This window comes from Lithobates pipiens, unplaced genomic scaffold (assembly GCF_037356315.1).
Source record: "Lithobates pipiens isolate NorthernLeopardFrog02 unplaced genomic scaffold, aLitPip1_a1.2 Scaffold_3, whole genome shotgun sequence".
NCBI classification, from domain to species: domain Eukaryota; kingdom Metazoa; phylum Chordata; class Amphibia; order Anura; family Ranidae; genus Lithobates; species Lithobates pipiens.
In genome coordinates, this window is record NW_027507790.1 from 51,779,076 (window position 1) to 51,797,149 (window position 18,074).

The 18,074-nt window shown below is 44.4% G+C and overlaps 1 protein-coding gene across 4 annotated transcripts in view; it reads right to left on the minus strand.

Moving 5' to 3' along the window:
• The window catches only part of GNB1L (G protein subunit beta 1 like), a 58,546-nt gene extending 41,063 nt beyond the window's left edge, over window positions 1-17,483 (minus strand). Inside the window, exons 1-2 of one of the 4 annotated variants that reach the window (XM_077461674.1) lie at window positions 17,354-17,483; window positions 2,540-2,674 (exon numbers count right to left, since the gene is read on the minus strand). In XM_077461674.1, coding sequence (XP_077317800.1) covers window positions 2,540-2,655 — 116 coding nt within the window. In that variant the 5' untranslated portion in view covers window positions 2,656-2,674; window positions 17,354-17,483. Of the gene's footprint in view, window positions 1-2,539; window positions 2,675-14,786; window positions 15,269-16,973; window positions 17,327-17,353 lie in introns of those variants that run through there. The other 3 variants (XM_077461675.1, XM_077461671.1, XM_077461673.1) reach the window with 3 other exon arrangements.
• Window positions 17,484-18,074: the final 591 nt, after the last annotated feature.

Genomic DNA, 18,074 nt, shown 5'->3' on the forward strand with positions numbered 1-18,074 from the left:
AAGTCATCCGATTTCCTCGCTTTCACAGCAAGTCAGAACCAAGTAAGTAAATTATGTGTGAAAATTCTTGTATGACAAAGGCTTTTTTTTTTTGTTTCTGATCATGCGCACTCTCTTTTCAGATTTTTCTCGTATGAAAATTGCACGAGAAAGGTATACATTAAACTAAAATTGTTCATTCTGCTTACATATGAGAACATTTTTGGAGTTTGTCCCTATGGAAATTTTTGATGGAAGGTCAGAATAGGCTGTCAAAAGTTGTGTACAAACTATCAGAAAATCGTACGATCGTTCCAAGGATGAAAATTGTACACCCTGTACAACCACTTTTACTACAGGTAAGCCTATTTTAAGGCTTACCTGTAGGTGCTTGAGTACGATACGGCTACAATCACATTCTGTAAGTGCTTGAAATATCTCCTACACCTCCATGGTTTAGGAGATATTTACTAAAAAGCCAAGTGTCAATGACATTGGCGCATGCGCACTTTAGAAAGGGCACATCGTGCTGTTTCTAATAAGGGTCATGCCGTGACTGGCGGCTTCCATGTGCATGCGTGGGAGTGGCGTCACTCAACTCCGGCCAGTCACAGAGCCGGAGCTCATGGCCCCGGAAGGAAGAGGGGCAAAGATGGACGCTCCCTGCTAGTGGGGACAACTGTGACATTGCAGGCTTCGGTTTCAGGCAAGTGACACATAATGGGCTACTATGCAATATGTTTTACCTTTGCAGGGAAATAAAGAGGAATTAAAACCCACCAGGGTTTACTTCCTCTTTAAGAGCTTATGCACAAGGCCGTAAGGCAAGAGCATACAGAAACTACAAAAAAATAAAATAAATAAAAAATCTTCCCTCCGAGCCACAGCTTCTGTGTACAGCCGCTAATAGAAAGAAGTTGCAAGACGCAGCTTTACAAGGGTACACGTTGGCACTTGCATTAGAGATAAGGGTTGTATGCCTGTGCATGTACTTATGCAAATGCTGAGATAGGCCAGCATACAGCAGGTCCTGATCTTGCATGCTGTACAGCCCCTTTGCAGCCTAGTGCTCGAGTTCTAAACTGTAACATAGATTCTGTAACTGTAGATTCCTATGTAACAGGCTTTGATTTTTCTACTCAGCATTATCCTTGGAAATGTTATTATTATTTTTTTTTTTGAAAAATGTTTATTTGGTTTTACAAACGAAAATCACATAACATGGAAATGGTTTTAAAGCAGAACTAAACCCTTCTACACTTTACAGCCAAAGAAGCTAACATCTTGGCCTCAGATCTGCAGTTGCCATGATGTTGCACATGTGATTAGTTATGACACCAGACATTTGATGGCTTGACATTAGTGGTGCACTGAAATAAAAGTACTGGTGCCGAAACTGAAAATTTAGGATTTACTTGGCCAAAAAGTAAAAAAATAAAATAATTATATATATGTTTTTATAAATAAATGTATTATAGTTACTTTTAAATTAATATCATGAATTTAAATAAATATGAATTTGTTGGCCATTATCAGCACCTTTTAAAGCAGTGTTAAAAATCCTGCTTTCTGCATTTTTGGTGCATATTTGGTTAGCACTTCCCCGCTGAAATGCATCAAAAATGAACCCGTGTTGTGTTTTTTTATGCATTTTTTAAGTCACATGACCTATAAAAAGCACACCATAAGCACGGTAAAATCACAGCAAAATCAAGTGGTTTTTTTTGGCAGCTATTATCGCCATCTTTTTTGCTTTCGGCAAAATGCTGAAAACCCCATTTCCAGCGGCCGAAATTTAGATGCTTCACTACTTGACACGGATAAGAGCCATAGGAACTATGACAGTTATCATTCACCGCATGCCTTGAATGTAACTGCTTTGGTTAACCTCTATAAATAAGGGCGGGTCAAAACGCATCAGTGGGTATGGCCAGAGAGGGACAGAGGCTGTTTCAATGTCAAATGATGGGAGTGCAGTGTCCTTAGCCCTTGTACACACGGTCGGAGAATCCGTCAGAATGTGTCCTATCGGACCGTGTTGTCGGATAATCCGACTGTGTGTGGTATGCATCGGACTGATTCCGTCGGAATATCCGTCTGACCCAATTTTCCAACTTGTTGGAAATATTTTCCGACCAACTGGTTCGATCGGACATACTCCGATCATGTGTAGAGAATTTTGATCGGACCAAGTGCCACGCATGCTCAGATCAAATTCCTACATCAAAGCTATTGGCTACTAGCCTGAACGTAGTCCCATCGTAACGAAATTATGTCATCACGTTCTGAATGATCGGATTTTTCGACAACTTCGTCCGACCGTGTGTATGCAACAGTTTCGGACAAGATCCGACGGGCAAAATCCGACGGATTTGGTTGTCGAAATCTCCGACCGTGTGTACAAGGGCTTAGACTTCTTCATACTACTGCTATATCCATAAGTATACCTGTCAAATACATTTAGGATTAACAGTGAATAATAGCATAGACTATAATATTAATATATATATATATATATATATATATATTATATATATATAAAATTTTATATGAAACTTACCCAGAAAATAGAAGGGGTGGACATGGTTTATGAAATCTGCAGTGAAAGTGAAGGCTACTGACTTCTGCACCAATTCCTCGAAGGTCAAATTTTGGATCCGGTGGAGCAAGAGTCATTGTAAATACTAAATTCTACCTAATAATAAATAGAAAAAGGTAAGTACTATTTGTATTATTATCATACAGGATTTATATAACGCCAACAGTTTGCGCAGCACTTTACAATAAGGCAGGCAGTACATATACAATACAGGAGGATTCAGATGGCCCTTTTTGTTAGAGATTACAATCTAGGAGGGAGGGTCAAGTGATCCAAAAGGGTAATAACTGTGGCGGATGAGCTGACGACAAAAATAAAAGAACAGTTGTTAGGTGGAGGGAGAATAGGCTTCTCTGAAGAGAAAAGTTTTCAGGAATCACCTAAAAATGGATAGATTTGGAGACAGTCTGACAGATTGGGGTAGGGAATTCCAGAGGAAGGGAGAGGCTCGGGAGAAGTCCTGGAGGCAAATATGGGATGAGGTGATGAGGGAGCTAGAGAGCAGGAGGTCTTAGGAGGAACGAAGAGGACGATTAGGTTGGTATTTTGAGACTAGGCTAGTGATGTAGCTAGGGGCAGAGTTGTGGATGGCTTTGTAACTTATTGTTAGTATTTTGAATTTAATTTGTTGGGTGAGTGGCAGCCAATGGAGGGATTGGCAGAGAGGGGTAGAAGATACTGGGCATTTGTACGATGGATGAGTCTGGAGGAATAGTCTATTTAAAGGTGAGCCCATGAGGAGGGAGTAACAGTAATCAAGGCGAGAGATAACCAGGGAGTGAATCAGGAGCTTTGTGGTTTCATTGGTTAGAAAAGAACGTAGTTTAGAGATGCAAAGGTTGAGGCGGCAAGCTTTGGAAAGAGATTTGGATGTGGGGCCAAAAGGTAGAGTTCAGAGTCCAGGATAACACCTAGTACCCCGACATGTGGGGATGGGTGGATGGTTGTGCCATTGCTCTTGACAGAGAAGTTAGGGAAAGAGGCACGTGGGGGAGGAATTATTATGAGCTCTGTTTTGGACAAGCTGAGTTTGAGGAAGTGGTGTGACATCCAGACAGATAGGTCTGTTCGTAAGTTAGTGATGCATGAGGAGACTGATGGTGCGAGTTGAGGGGTGGAGAGATAGATTTGGGTGTCGTCGGTGTAGAAATGATATTGAAAGCAGTGGGAGGCAATCAACTGACCCAGGGATAGGTGTAGATTGAAAATAGGAGAGGTCCAAGAACATAACCTTGGGGGACCCTGACAGAGAAGGGAAGAGGAGAGGAGGCAGTAGAATTGTAAGTGACACTAAAGTTGTGTTGGGATAGGTAGGATGAGAGCCACTGAAGAGCACAATCACAGAAACCGAAGGAGTAAAGTTTGAGGAGGGGGTAGTCAACTGTATAAAAGGTCCAGAAGTAGGAGTACAGAATAGCGTCTGTTGGTTTTTGCAGTTAGTAGGTTATTTGTGAGTTTTAAAAGAGCAGTTTCTGTGGAGTGTTGAGGGCGAAATCCAGATTGAAGGGAATCAAGGTGGTTATTCTTAGTGAGGTGGTTACTCAGCTGGTTGTAAACCAGGTGTTCAAAGAGTTTAGAGGAAAGGGGAGCAGAGCGATAGGGCATAGATTGTTAAGATTGGTAGGGTCCAAGGATGGCTTTTTAAGTATGGGGTTGACCAATGCGTGACTGTAGTATTTGAGGGGGAGGTAGTATTGAGGGTCAGGTGGTTAGTTGGGCATTAGAGTTTAGCCACTTTCTTTTTTAGTAGCAGGTTTGAAAAGGGGAGTGTCAATCTGTTGACGTGGGGTCTTAACTGGGGGAGATACCTGTAGAGTGAAGATTCCATCGAATTGTATAAGTCTTGTTTTTGAAGTGATTAGCAACCTCCTGGGCAGTGAGTGAGTCAGTGGGTGGAGGCGTTGCAGGATGAAGTAGAGAAGAGTTGACAGGGACTGGATGAGAGTGGTAAAATAGGTCTGCTTGGCAGTGTGGAGGAAAGAATAGTATTTTTGGATGGCAGATATGTAATGGTTGAAGTCTTTGAGAGACTTAGTCTTGTGCCATGGACGCTCAAGAGCAGGACTACGTTTTTTAAGAATTCTGGTGTCATCTGTTTGCCAAGGTTGTAGGGGTCGAAAACTAAATCTGTGTGTAGTGTGGGGAGTGAGCTTCTCCAGGGTGGGAGGACAGGGATGTATTGTAGATGGAAGTGGCTTGGTTGAGGCAGGACAGGGCTGAGATTTTGTCATAGAGGTGGTCAGTAGCAGAATAGAGGAGAGATGGGTTGAAGCGGCGAAGGTTTCTATGGGTGATGGTTAGGCAATTGGAGGGAAGAGTGGTGGAAGACAGGTAGAAAGATTAATAAGGTGGTGGTCAGAGAGAGGAAAAGGATTGTTGGAGAAGTTGCATGAAGTGCATAGGTAGGAGAAGTGAGTAGAACCCTGTACCCATTGCTTCAGGACAAATGACGAGGTCAGACTAAGAAGTTTAGATGTAGCAGGAGTGCTTGTATTAGCAGGGATGTTGAAATCATTGAGAAGTATTGTGGGAATTTCAGAACAGAGAACGTAGGGAAGCCAGGCAAAAACTCATCAAGGAAAGTCGATAATGGTCCAGGGGGGTCGGTAGATTACAGCAATTCTTAAGGAAGTTGGAGAGAATAGACATATACAGTGAGCTTCAAAATGATGAGAGAGAAAGAGAGGGAGGAGAGTGAAGAACATCGAAGGTGCTCTGTGGGGATAGAAGGAATCCCACTCCACCTCCCTTGCATCCATTAGGCCTAGGGAGTGAGTCCAGAGAAGGCCACTGTGGGAGAGGGAAGCAGGAGAAGGAGTGTCAGATTCATAGAGCCAGGTTTCGGTGACAGCAAGTAGATTAAAGGAATTAGTGACAAAGAGGTCATGAAGAGCGAGCATTCTAGAGCACAGGAGAAGGGGAGGCTGGTTTTGGGAAGAGGAATGGAGACTAGATTGCGACTACTGCCAGAGGTTGTGGGGTGATGGGGTTGGGTACAGTTAAATAAGGGAGGCCCAGGGTTTGGGGAAAGAGCTCCATGGGTTAGGAGAAGCCGAAGAGTAAGGGAGGTAGTATGAGAATACTATTTGTATGAGGGGCAATGGGGATTTGTTAGTATATGGGCTTAGAGTTAGAAAGAGGTGATGAGTGCAGTAATAGGGAGAGGGGAGGGAGAAGTGGGGGTGATATGTACAGATTGTGTGGTGGAGAAGAGAGGTAAAGAAAAGAGAGCTTGAGGAGAGAGGTGTTTGCATCACATATCAATACATTCCACGTGTATGTGACAGAAATATAAACGTTTAAATTGATTTTCTTGGTGCCATTACTGGATTCGGATATCAGGGACCTAAAGGCTATACCCTATACTCAGAAAAGTCACAATTTGGACATTTGGCAGAGTGTGGACATGTTATACTGTATGTCCAGCCAAAAGCTTGTTTAATTTGTTTTCAGTTTCCACTGCTATTTGGGGCTCCATTAGAAGTATTTATCCTCACTTCCTGTACTGCTGACAACCAGACAGGAAGTAAAGTAGAGCAAGGTTAGAACCATATTTCTGTATGTGTTGCTGTCTGGTAAAAGTGTTGTCTGCAAGACAGGATGTTATGGGAAATCTCTGTAACAGAGCTCTTGAAAGCAGTAAAACCTGACAGGAATTCTAAACCTTACCACTCATGGCAAAATTAGAAAAAAATAAAAAAAATGGCTTGGCATACACTGTAAGAGTACTTCCAGACTCTAGTCTGAACCGAGGAAGAAGCTTCTTTGCATCAGGTGTCCAGAAGAGCACAGCAAGGCCTTGCATCAAAGGGCCAATTCAGCACACTTTCAGGAGTACTTAAAGTGTAACTAAAATGGCAAAACTTTCTTTTTTTTTTACGTTTTGGAGACATAGAAAGGAATTAGAAAGTGTTAGGCTTTTTTTTTCTGTCTTTGTTGACATCAAAATACTAATAGAGGGGAAATCTTACAATGGGGGCACTAGTTCTGGTGACACACCCCAGGATTCACTCACTTTGAAGGGTTTTACTCTCACTTCCTGTTTTGGCTGTGGGACAGGAAGTGAAGGTAAATCTCCCCAATAGGCCGCAATGGCAAAAAATAAATAAATAAATAAATAAATAAAAAGCAGGATTTTTTGTTACTCATTACAAAATCCCTTTCTAAGATTTCATTGATGGACACAGCTTCTCTTCATTCTTTTTCACAGGGTTATAGCACCATCTACAGGAATAGGACATTAGGCCGAAAAAGAACACAGCACCAGCCATGGGCACTCCAGCTGGTATAAACTCCATCTCTGCTATAGGCAAGCCAGTTAGTCCAAAAGCCCTACAAGACCAAAAAAAAGTGCTGTGTCCGTCAATGAACACAGAGAAAGATTTTACAGTTAGTAACAAAAAATCCCATTTTCTCTTATGTTCATTGACAGATACAGCTTATTATTTTTGACCATAGGGACGTCCCAAATCAGTACCTAAATGAGAGGTGGGAAACAAGGCAGGAGTCAACAGGCAAAACAGGCAGCCACCCGAAGAAATCTCCCTACAGTAAAAAAAAAAAAAAAAAAAGAACCTTACACAGCCACCTGCAAAGCCTCGCAGTCAACACAAGGCTCTAAAGATGCAAAAATATCAACTGTGTAACAATTTGGTATGATATACAGAGATGAACAGATAGCCACTTTGCAAACTTGAGACAGATGCCAGAACTCGCAACACCCAAGAGGCACAAATCGCACTGGTGGAGTGTGACGAAAACGAGGAAGGGAGAAGCCCGACCATTAATGGCATAAGTCTTAACCACCATCTGCCTGCCACCGTCTGTCTTATCGATCAAGAAATGGTGGCAGAGGGGGCCCATCAGGCCAATGGCTATGATTAAGGCTTATTGCCAAAACGCGTAAACCAGTGTATTTTGTACTCTCCACTCAACGTAACAAAGTGACTTTTTCTGATGGACAAGTTGCCACCTCTTCATGTTATACCTTCATGCAAAGGATTCTGGTCAGGGTCAGAGCGCATCGCGATTGCCACGTTGTCCATCAAGGCAGAATAAATCTCCACATAGCCAATCACGGCAATCCCCCATTGTCTCAGCAACACCAGAACCAGGGCCATCATATTATAAATAACCAAGGAGTGGAGACAAACCAAAAGAATTTGCCACAACTTGGTAATTCGTGTCCCTGACCGTAAAGCATAAAAAGCATTGGTGCTTCTTCACATCCATGGAGGCCAAGTTATCCCTCTATGAAAGGAGGCCATCACCAAATGGATGTTTTCATTTGGAATGTCTGCAAATTCACCAAGCAATTCAGGGCAACAGGGTCCAGGATGGGAGTAACGCACACTTTTTGTTTGTTTTTTTTGTTTTGTTTTTATGGGCCGCACACAGGAGTACAACCCTCTGAAAACTCTCTAGTTTCAGGGGCTGCCTCGCCTTGAAGAAGCAGAATGGAAGAACAGAACATGTCTTGTAGGCAAACACAAAAATCTAGTTTGTAGCCTGACAGGATCAGTTTTCAGACCCACTGATGGTAAGAAAAGAGGTCCCCAAGTCTGCAAACCAATGGCAATCACCCTCCACCTCCGCGTTGTGCATGGCAAAGCCGCAATGCTGAGTAGGGCTTATCCTTGGGCTTCATGGGCTTGTGAGGCCAAAAATGGTAGGTGCCCACCACGGGGGCCTGAAGGGCTTGGAGCCGTGTCCAATGAACTTGGGGATCAAAAAGACATAGGTGGGCAGGGGATGAAGGAACCTGCTAGAGGAGCAGCTCCTTCCCTTAACTGGATAACGGAAGAAAGGTACACCGCCACCTGTTAGGCTCTTGATAATTGCATCCAAGGTGGCGATGAAGAGCCACTCACCTTGGCAAGGAATTGGGCCAGGGCCTGCCTAGATGTCCAGTCCACGACCAACACTGAAACCAGAGAACATGGCAAAGCACTACCGCCAGGATGGAGATCTTGGAAAGCAAAGGACCCGCATCCAGGGACGCATCACACTGTATCAAAGCCCTGGATTATTTGGTTCGCTAGTTCCCTACAAGCATGGGAAAAAACAGTCCGCACCTAGCCCACCTAGTGAGCATCTGCTACACCAAAGCAATATCAACACTGCGACCATAAATCCAGAGGAGGTAACCGACTCCGCCTCCTTGTCCGTGGGATTCTTACAAGGAGGAGACTCCTTCCCCAGTATGATGGTTGTCTGTTCGACCTTTTCAACTAAAATATTGGGGGGCCTGTGACGGGGAAAGGTCCCCCTCTTCATAAGGGCCCCTCACAGGAATAATGCATTCCAGGACTACAAGTGAATGTTTTGTTTGCCCCCTGGCCTAGGATATAAATCAAAATAGGAGGGGCAGAGGAAAACAAATTTTATTATATGCAGTAGAATCGACAGGGACACAGTGCCAACAACATCCCCTGCTGCGCCACTGCCAGGGAGCCCTCTGCAATTACGAATAAGTGGACTCACATGTCACAGAGTGAACTACCAGGCCAGGAAACAGAGTTGCACTGAAGGCCAAGGAAAAAAGGGCTGAGGTCCAAAGTCAAAATGGCAGCTGCAACAGCCTGCCATAGGATCCAACAGGATGCCAACTCAGTGGTGGAAATGGCAGATGAAAGATGGCGGGTGCTGCACCCCAATCTAGAAGGCCCCAAAGCCGCGGCCTAAATTTTCAGGCTGCCCAAATACATGGTGGAAACAGGCGGGCCCATACCAGAGTCCCCTGTCCACAACAGGTGAGAAAAATACATCCTAGGGAGCAGGATAAAATACTTGCCTTGCATTGTCCCAGCAGCCTCAAGGTTCCCAACTCATGAAAAAAAGGGGGGGGGGGGGGGGGGGAGGCGCACAGGCAGACACTGCACATTAATTAATACTAGCAAAATAAAAGGAATATATGTGCAACAGTGCTTATAAGCTAAAACAGTGCCAAGTGCTTATAAGTTACATTGAAAGTGCATACGTGCATTTTGCATAAATCAACTATTTAAAAGTGTCCCTGTGCATCATTCAAGTGTCAAAATCCAGGATACATATGCTAAATGCATATAACCACTAGAAAAAAAATTCAGTGTGAAGTTACAATGTGAAAGAAAAAATAATTGAGAACACACGAAGCGTAAAATAAACCAATTCCAACAGGAATCAATAGCAGCAAATAAGTGAATTACAATGAATCAGTGAATCACACTAAAGTGTCCCATACATAGTCCAATCGTGCAATTTGGATGCAATATTCACAATCCAAAAAATTAAAGTGCAATGTGCCAAGCCAACTCTCTTCTGGTGATATTCCGTGCCAGTGATGATCACACTAATTACCTCACAGCTGCAAGGTATGCAGCGAGAAAAAAGCAACTATATTACAGGGAATGGTCAGGGGGATGGCTGCAGAGCGGACTTCTGGAGATACCAAAGACTCCTCCGATTTCCTCGTGGGTTGTTAATGGCAGGCAAGCTCAAAGGGACAAGTCAAAAAGATCCACCATGGTGTAGTATTTCAAAACCAACACTTTTATTAAAATAAAACTTGTCTACTCACAAGGGAAAAACGGATAGGTACACAGCTTTAACAATAGACCGGCGAGCGTCTTGCTCGGATGTAAACGTCACTTCCGGTTTTTTTTTTAGATCCGAGCAAGATGCTCGCCGGTCTATTGTTAAAGCTGTGTACCTATCCGTTTTTCCTTGTGAGTAGACAAGTTTTATTCTAATAAAAGTGTTGGTTTTGAAACACTACACCATGGTGGATCTTTTTGACTTGTCCCTTTGAGCTTGCCTGCCATTAACAACCCACGAGGAAATCGGAGGAGTCTTTGGTATCTCCAGAAGTCCGCTCTGCAGCCATCCCCCTGACCATTCCCTGTAATATAGTTGCTTTTTTCTCGCTGCATACCTTGCAGCTGTGAGGTAATTATTTAGTGTGATCATCACTGGCACGGAATATCACCAGAAGAGAGTTGGCTTGGCACATTGCACTTTAATTTTTTGGATTGTGAATATTGCATCCAAATTGCACGATTGGACTATGTATGGGACACTTTGGCCTCATGCACACGAGACGCAGTTAAACGCGTGTTCAGAGGCAGTTGGACACTTTTCAACTGCTCCTTAACTCATTCAATGTTATCCTATGTGTCCATGCACACAGTCTCGTTTTTTGCCGTTTTTATGCAGTTGCGTTTAACCTCGTTTTTCCAGAAGCAAAAAAATGGGTTCAGACGCAAAAGTTTCCACGTTTCAGACACAAAACGCGGCAAAACGCGACAAAACGCAGCTACCGCGTTTTGCCGCGTTTTCGTTTATAAGTGTTTTTAAAGGTGACTTTTTTTTTTTACATTAAAAATCTCAAAAATGATTGCAAATGATGAAAAACCATTAGAAAAATATTTTAAACAATTGCAATTGCAAGTGGACAATCCACAACTTGTGGCAAGTGACATGGCAGGTGGCAAGTGACGTGGCAAGTGGACAATCCACAACTTGTGGCAAGTGAGGTGGCAAGTGATGTGGCAAGTGGACAATCCACAACTTGTGGCAAGTGACGTGGCAGGTGAAGTGGCAAGTGACGTGGAAAGTGGACAATCCACAACTTGTGGCAAGTGACCTGGCAGGTGACGCGGCAAGTGACCTGGCAGGTGACGTGGCAAGTGGAAAATCCACAACTTGTGGCAGGTGACTGGCATGTGACGTGGCAAGTGGACAATACATAACTTGTGGCAAGTGGACAATCCACTTGTGGCAGGGGACGTGGCAAGTGGACAATCCACTTGTGGCAGGGGACGTGGCAAGTGACGTGGCAAGTGGACAATCCCCAACTTGTGGCAGGTGATGTGGCAAGTGATGTGGCAAGTGGACAATCCACTTGTGGCAGGTGACGTGGCAAGTGGACAATCCACAACTTGTGGCAGGTGACGTGGAAAGTGATGTGGCAAGTGGACAATCCACAACTTGTGGCAGGTGATGTGGCAAGTGGACAATCCACAACTTGTGGCAGGTGACATGGCAGGTGACGTGGAAAGTGATGTGGCAAGTGGACAATCCACAACTTGTGGCAGGTGATGTGGCTGGTGACGTGGCAAGTGGACAATCCACAACTTGTGGCAGGTGACGTGGAAAGTGATGTGGCAAGTGGACAATCCACAACTTGTGGCAGGTGATGTGGCTGGTGACGTGGAAAGTGATGTGGCAAGTGGACAATCCACAACTTGTGGCAGGTGATGTGGCTGGTGACGTGGCAAGTGGACAATCCACAACTTGTGGCAGGTGACGTGGAAAGTGATGTGGCAAGTGGACAATCCACAACTTGTGGCAGGTGACGTGGCAGGTGACGTGGAAAGTGATGTGGCAAGTGGACAATCCACAACTTGTGGCAGGTGATGTGGCTGGTGACGTGGCAAGTGGACAATCCACAACTTGTGGCAGGTGGCATGGCAGGTGATGTGGAAAGTGGACAATCCACATCTTGTGGCAAGTGACGTGGCAGGTGATGTGGCAAGTGACGTAGCAAGTGGACAATCCACAACTTGTGGCAGGTGACGTGGCAGGTGATGTGACAAGTGGACAATCCACATCTTGTGGCAAGTGACGTGGCAGCTGACGTGGCAAGTGGACAATTCACAACTTGTGACAGGTGACGTGGCAAGTGATGTGGCAAGTCACGTGGCAAGTGAAAATCCACAACTTGTGGGAGGGGATGTGGCTGGTGACATGGCAAGTGGACAATCCACAACTTGTGGCAGGTGGCATAGCAGGTGACATGGAAAGTGGACAATCCACATCTTGTGGCTAGTGATTTGGCAAGTGGACAATCCACAACTTGTGGCAGGTGATGTGGCAAGTGACGTGGCAGGTGATGTGGCAAGTGGACAATCCCCAACTTGTGGCAGGTGACGTGGCAAGTGGACAATCCAAAACTTGTGGCAGGTGACGTGGCAAGTGGACAATCCACAACTTGTGGCAGGTGATGTGGCAAGTGGACAATCCACAACTTGTGGCAGGTGGCATGGCAGGTGACGTGGAAAGTTGACAATCCACATCTCGTGGCAAGTGATGTGGCAGGTGATGTGGCAAGTGACGTGGCAAGTGGACAATCCCCAACTTGTGGCAGGTGATGTGGCAAGTGGACAATCCCCAACTTGTGGCAAGTGACGTGGCAAGTGGACAATCCAAAACTTGTGGCAGGTGACGTGGCAGGTGATGTGGCAAGTCACGTGGCAAATGGACAATCCACAACTTGTGGCAGGTGACGTGGCAGTTGGACAATCCACAACTTGTGGCAGGTGATGTGGCAAGTCACGTGGCAAGTGGACAATCCACAACTTGTGGCAGGTGCCGTGGCAAGTGACACGCTAAATACAAGTACACTGCAGCTCTCACAGCTGCTGCTACTCACTCTGGTCTCACAAAATTGCTGAAATAGTTAATAAAACTGTTTTTTGAGCTGGGGAGGGTCTATGATGTTAGCTTAACTAAACGCTTCTAGACGCAAACGCGGTAAAACGCAGCTAAATCGCGGTAAAAATCGCTGCAAAACTCGCGTTTTTAAACGCCGGTTTCAGCTTTTAAGCCCCATACACACTATCAGATTTTCTGCTGATTTTTGTGTTCAGATTTACCAAAACCATGTAGTGGAAGGGCCTGCCTGATTGCATACAAATTGAAATTCCTAAGGTTTGACCACATATTATATGGTTTTGGTAAATCTGAAGACAAAAATCAGCAGAAAATCTGATAGTGTGTTTGGGGCTTTAAAAACATGTGTCCAGCAGAGTTTGCATCTGCGTCTCGTGTGCATGAAGCCTTTAGTGTGATTCACTGATTCATTGTAATTCACTTATTTGCTGCTATTGATTCCTGTTGGAATTGGTTTATTTTACGTTTTGTGTGTTCTCAATTATTTTTTCTTTCACATTGTAATTTCACACTGAATTTTTTTCTAGTGGTTATATGCGTTTATATGCATTTAGCATATGTATCCTGGATTTTGACACTTGAATGATGCACAGAGACACTTTTAAATAGTTGATTTATGCAAAATGCACGTATGCACTTTCAATGTAACTTATAAGCACTTGGCACTGTTTTAGCTTATAAGCACTGTTGCACATATATTCCTTTTATTTTGCTAGTATTAATTATTCATTTTTATATTTTCATATTATTTGGTAATTTAAGGAAGTGCAACACAACCCTCCCTGTTTCAATTTTATATAGCACTGAGAGCCAACTCATACAGTGATTGCTGCTCCCGTTGAAATATAATTTTACCTTCTGACCATACTGGCCATAGAGCTTGATAGACAGACACTGCACATTGTCCCCACAGCTACAACCTGTGACACAGCCAAAGCATGGGGGGGACCAGGTACCAAACCCCACACCAATTCACCCCAGAGGGCATAAGAAAAAAGGGAGGACTGGCAAAGGAACCCAGGCCTATAGTGGAGGAGGAGACCCAGGAGGATCAACCTCCCTAAGAAAATACCCGCACCCCACACAGCATTCAAAGAGGGAAAGGGGGGCATCTACTTACCAGCCCAGCAGAGCATGCAGGTAAGACTTCCATGACAGATCCTCCTCTCTACTAATATGGGTAACACTGTGACACAGATTGTAGGTGTCCGGTCATATATGTCCCCACAAGACGTTTACATCACCGGCTGCCCCAGCCCTGTTGCTGCCTGTCCAGTGTGTAACTAAAAGTTTGCATGCATGCGTTAGCCAGATTGGGGTGACCACTGGAGATAGATTATCCAGCCCGGGTGTTGACTGAATCTCCACAGGAAAAAAAAAACACTATAGAATCACATTTCCTGTCCCTCGGGGAACTAGGTCATTACTCCTGAAACACTAGGCAGAAATGACTGGCTTGCCTATAGCAGTGAGGGGGTTTATACCAGATAGGAATACTCATAGGCGGTGCTGTGGTCTATTCTTGGAGAGTGTGTTACTTCTGTAGGTGGCGCTATAACCCTATGGTCAAGAATGAAGAGAAGCTGTGTCCGTCAATGAACGCAAGAGAAAAAAAGTTTTTCCTTTAGTTACACTTCAAAGTAACCTTCACTCCCTCCAAGTACTTTGCATCATGTGAACCCTCCCCCTCCACAATAATAAAAGCTGATATTTTTTGTTTGTTTCTGTTTTTTTCAAATTGCTTTTTGCTCTGGCCCACCCCTCCCTCCATTCTTACCTAGGCAAGAATGATGTGTACTCCGCTCTGGCAGCCCCCTGGTGTATCCATGTCAAGTGTTCCCAGGAGGCATCAGAGAGTGGCTGTTGGAGGGTGGACCTGGAGGTGGGTCATTGCAGGTTGCAAGGATCAGGAAGGGACAGCTGACTCCTGATGATGCCAGAGAGGAAATGGTGGGTCGTGACCTGATGTGTGGTTGGGGTGGGGGGGGGGTAGTCGGCAGATCACAACAGGATAATGCTTTATAAACTGTGTGGGGGGAGTAGGTTACTTGAAGTTATTGTAAACCAACCCATTCCGTTTAACCGCTTCAGCCCCAGAAGATTTTACCCCCTTCCTGACCAGAGCAATTTTTGCAATTTTGCACTGCGCCACTTTAACTGACAATTGCATGGTCGTGCAACATTGCATCCAAACAAAATTGATGTCCTTTTTTTCCCCACAAATAGTGCTTTCTTTTGGTGGTATTTGATCACCTCTTCAATTTTGAAAAAAAAAGCATTATTTTTTGCTATAATAAATCCCAAAAATATATAAAAAAAGTTTCCCACCGTTTAGGCCGATATGTATTCTTCTACATTTTTTGGGGAAAAAAAGCAATAAGCGTACATTGACTGGTTTGCGCAAAAGTTATAGCGTCTACAAATTAGGGGATAGTTTTATGGCATTTTTATTAGTGATGGCGGCGATCTGCGATTTTTAGCGTGAGTGCGACATTATGATGGACAATTTTGACACTATTTTCAGACCATTGTCATTTATACAGCGATCAGTACTATAAAAATGCACTGATTACTGTGTAAATGACACTAGCAGTGAAGGGGTTAACCACTAGAGGACGATTAAGTGGTTAACTAACTGTGGGGGGATGGGCTTCAAGTCACATGACAGCGATCACTGCTCCCGATGACAGAGAAGTGATCTCTGTCATGACACAAGGCAGAACAGGGAAATGCCTTGTTCCACCCCAGTATGAGGCTCTGTGACACGACCGCCGGGAGACCAACGGACATAGAATCCACTGTTCCCATGGGTACGGTCACGCTGTGCGCGCCTGCTATCCCCACCTCTTAAAGGGGGCGTACAGGTACGCCCATTTGCCCAGTGCTACCATTGTGCCAACGTATATCGGTGTGCAGTGGTCGGCAACTGGTTAAAACTGAAATGAAAGGCATACCTCCCAACTTTTTCAGATGGGAACGAGAGACACCTATTAGCAAAAGTATGTAGGCATAGGACACACCCCCTGCCACACCCCCTTAAAAGGAGAATTATACAAAATAAGAATGATTAGTTATAAAAACAAAAGTGCTTTTTTTTAACCACTACTATTCTTTTATACTGGCTTTTAAAATTTACAAATATAGCAATTTAGAAGTTGGATGAAAGGCTTAGCACTGGGAAATACTTTTTGAAAATTAAAAATAGCATTTTATATACATCTATATAGATCAGTTTACAATGAGGGACAAATGAGGAGGAAAGAGGGACATTGTTCCAAATCAGGGACTGGGAGCTATGCATTTGTGTGTAGATAAAAAAAAAAAAAAAAAAAAGAAGGATAAATACCTTTTTTCCCCTTTTTTATAAGTGATCACATTCCCTCTGTTCTCAGCTGCATAAGGGCTGGGAGAGGAGAAGCAACAGCACACTGAGCTACTCAGTGACGGTCTGTGCAGCGGGGGCGTGTCAGTACAAATATGATCATTGGGGGAAAGCACACTGAATTCCCAGCATAGCTAGAGAATAAGGATGAGATCAGGCGTGTTCGCAACTCCACGTGCCCGCACTCTGCCAGGAAGCGGACACTCCTTAGTGTTAATCACAGGTAGTGCAGCTGCAGATCGGGAAATGTCTCACTGCCTGTGATTAGCGCTAAGGAGTGTCAGTTTCCTGGCAAGTGCAGTCACATGGAGTTACGAACATGCCTGAGCTCTTCCTTACTAGAGAACTGACCATGCTGTGCTCTCCTGCTTAGTGTGGTCAGTTTTAAATAGAAAAGCAGAGGGACTCTTAGGAACACCAGGGATTTCACATAAATGAAGTAATACAAAGAGCACAGGATACTTTCTCATACAAGTAAATGGTACAGCTGGCAAAATATCAGGAATATGAAATGTTGGGGTAACAAACACAAGCTGAACCCTGCAGATGAGCTAAAATAAGCTCAAACCAAACCTGACGTACCTCTTCAGTTTGAAATGGAACTGGGGCAGCCTGAAGTTAGGTTCACTACAGTGAAGAAAAGTGAGCACAGCAGAAAGGCTGTACTGTGTAGCAGAGCTGTGTAAAACCCAGGACTGGATGGCCAGAAATACAACTCCTTCACCAGGTAAAACAGCCCATGCATGTATTCCATCTGTATATACTGCTGTTAGTCTAGTAATGCACAGCTTTACTATAAGCTAAAAAAGGAACAGCATCGGAGAAGCTGGCTAAATAAAGGCACAGTCCTCATATTGATTAGTGGGGGTGTAAGAGTATTACTATTGATAGCCCACACTGGAGCACGTGTAGGAGTCGGGAGAAGGGACTGCAATAAAAAAAGAAAAGAAAGTAAAAACTACCTTCCTATCACAGCACGACTGAGTGCGATTGCTCCGCCCACTCCACTGCTCGTCATATTTACCCGACCATGCCGCACAGTTCACAGGGAGACACCACACACTTCCGGGTCGGCGCCGCATCCCACGTGATCGGTCATGTGATCCGTGATGTCAGCGCTTTAGAGGAAGTTGCTGGATGGGATGTGTGGCGGAGGAAAGAGGAAGAATAATAATACAGTGTTTCATTGTACGCATAGGAGGAAAGAAAAGAGACGGAGTGCAGAGAAGCATTGGGATCACTGGGCTGTGAGCATTAGAGAAAGTGGAAGGACTGGGGCACAAAGCAGGAGATGTGGGATCACGTGTAATGACAGTGCAAATATGAGAGGGGATTTGGGCTCGGAATGTGTATGAGACCCAAGAAAGTGATTGTGTTCCCTCCATTCCGGGATTAAGGAGAGATACTCCACACATATTGAACGCTTTGTGCTCCTTCCCCCCCCCCCCCCCCCCCTTAAGTATAACTAAAGGTAAAACTTGTTTTGAATAGAGTGGGGTGGGATTAGAACCCCTGTCAGTTTTTATTACTGTCTGTGTGAGGCTGTTTGTTGTTGTCCTGTTTGCTATTACCACCGAAAGTAAAAGACAATCCCAGGTTTTAGGTTGTCCGCAGAACAGTAATAGACGGGAAATCTATCCAATAGGGACGTTTCTGATGATAACCAGGAATTCCCTCACTTTG